Source organism: Perkinsus marinus, assembly GCF_000006405.1.
Source record: "Perkinsus marinus ATCC 50983 genomic scaffold scf_1104296963106, whole genome shotgun sequence".
NCBI classification, from domain to species: domain Eukaryota; phylum Perkinsozoa; order Perkinsida; family Perkinsidae; genus Perkinsus; species Perkinsus marinus.
In genome coordinates this window covers 1-961 of record NW_003205163.1, presented here as the reverse complement: position 1 = coordinate 961, position 961 = coordinate 1, and the positions used below count along the sequence as shown (strand labels likewise).

The following is a 961-nucleotide window of genomic DNA, read 5'->3' as shown; positions in this document are numbered from 1 at the left end:
TTATGAAATTCAAACCACATCTTTGCTAGCCGCCTTGCCCAAGAGCATTGAAGAGTGCGAAGTTCACCTCACTTGAATGTGATCAAGTATCTCCACATCTATGTATACTCGTGTTCGCTGAGTATGCTATGAAGTGCAAGGAAAGTAGTCGTCATATGAGTCCGGATCCTCCTCACTAAATGTAACGCAAGTCGATTCTGTTCAGTCAACGAACTACAAAGTTAAAAGCCCAACAAAAGGAGCACTCAACAGAGTTAAAGACAGACTGGATGCGTCGTATACGACACAACTAGTTCGTGACAGAACAGAAGCTCAATAGAGCTAAGCACTATATGATGATAGAGTAACCAGTTAGTTACCACCACGAAGAGTGCTGGTTGGAGTAGCTGTTGTTGTAGTAGTTGTAGCTGGAGGGTTCATACGAATATGATCGGGATGGTCACAAGCAGCATCGTCGAGGGCCTCTAGAGACCAACTCTCACCATTGAACCTCACCCAAGGGAAGTCATAACTATCAGGCATACCAACATGCTCGATCATATCATCAACAGGAGAAGTCGACCACTGGAAAATTGGGATGCCATTCTCAGGATCGCTGGTAGGACCAGACACAGCATGAACGGTCGTGAGATCGTTAGAAGCGACAACCTTAGCATCGATAGCACCGAAAGCCTGGGGACCAGCACCGGCACCACACTTCGCCTGGGTGCTCAGATCATAACGAGAGGCGATTGAGAGACGAGCGCATCCCTCAGAAATAGGATCAGTAAGGTACTCGTTATACCTCGAGAAGTACATAACATCTCCCAAGTTAGCCAGATGAGGAGCATCACGATCACTGATCTCACTACGAGCGCACTGATGATAACTGCTCTGCTTATCAGAATCGTTATATGCCATCTGCTCATATACATCGGGGAAATAAGGGATATTGTACGACTTCCAGTAACCCCTATCGAGA

General features: G+C 46.4%; 1 protein-coding gene across 1 annotated transcript; it reads right to left on the bottom strand.

Moving 5' to 3' along the window:
- Positions 1-351: 351 nt before the first annotated feature.
- Pmar_PMAR028413 (conserved hypothetical protein) lies at positions 352-900 on the bottom strand (the record flags this gene model as incomplete). The annotated part of the gene is made up of 1 exon (XM_002771302.1): positions 352-900. One exon carries the CDS (start codon positions 898-900, stop codon positions 352-354), a length of 549 nt encoding a protein of 182 aa, XP_002771348.1.
- Positions 901-961: the final 61 nt, after the last annotated feature.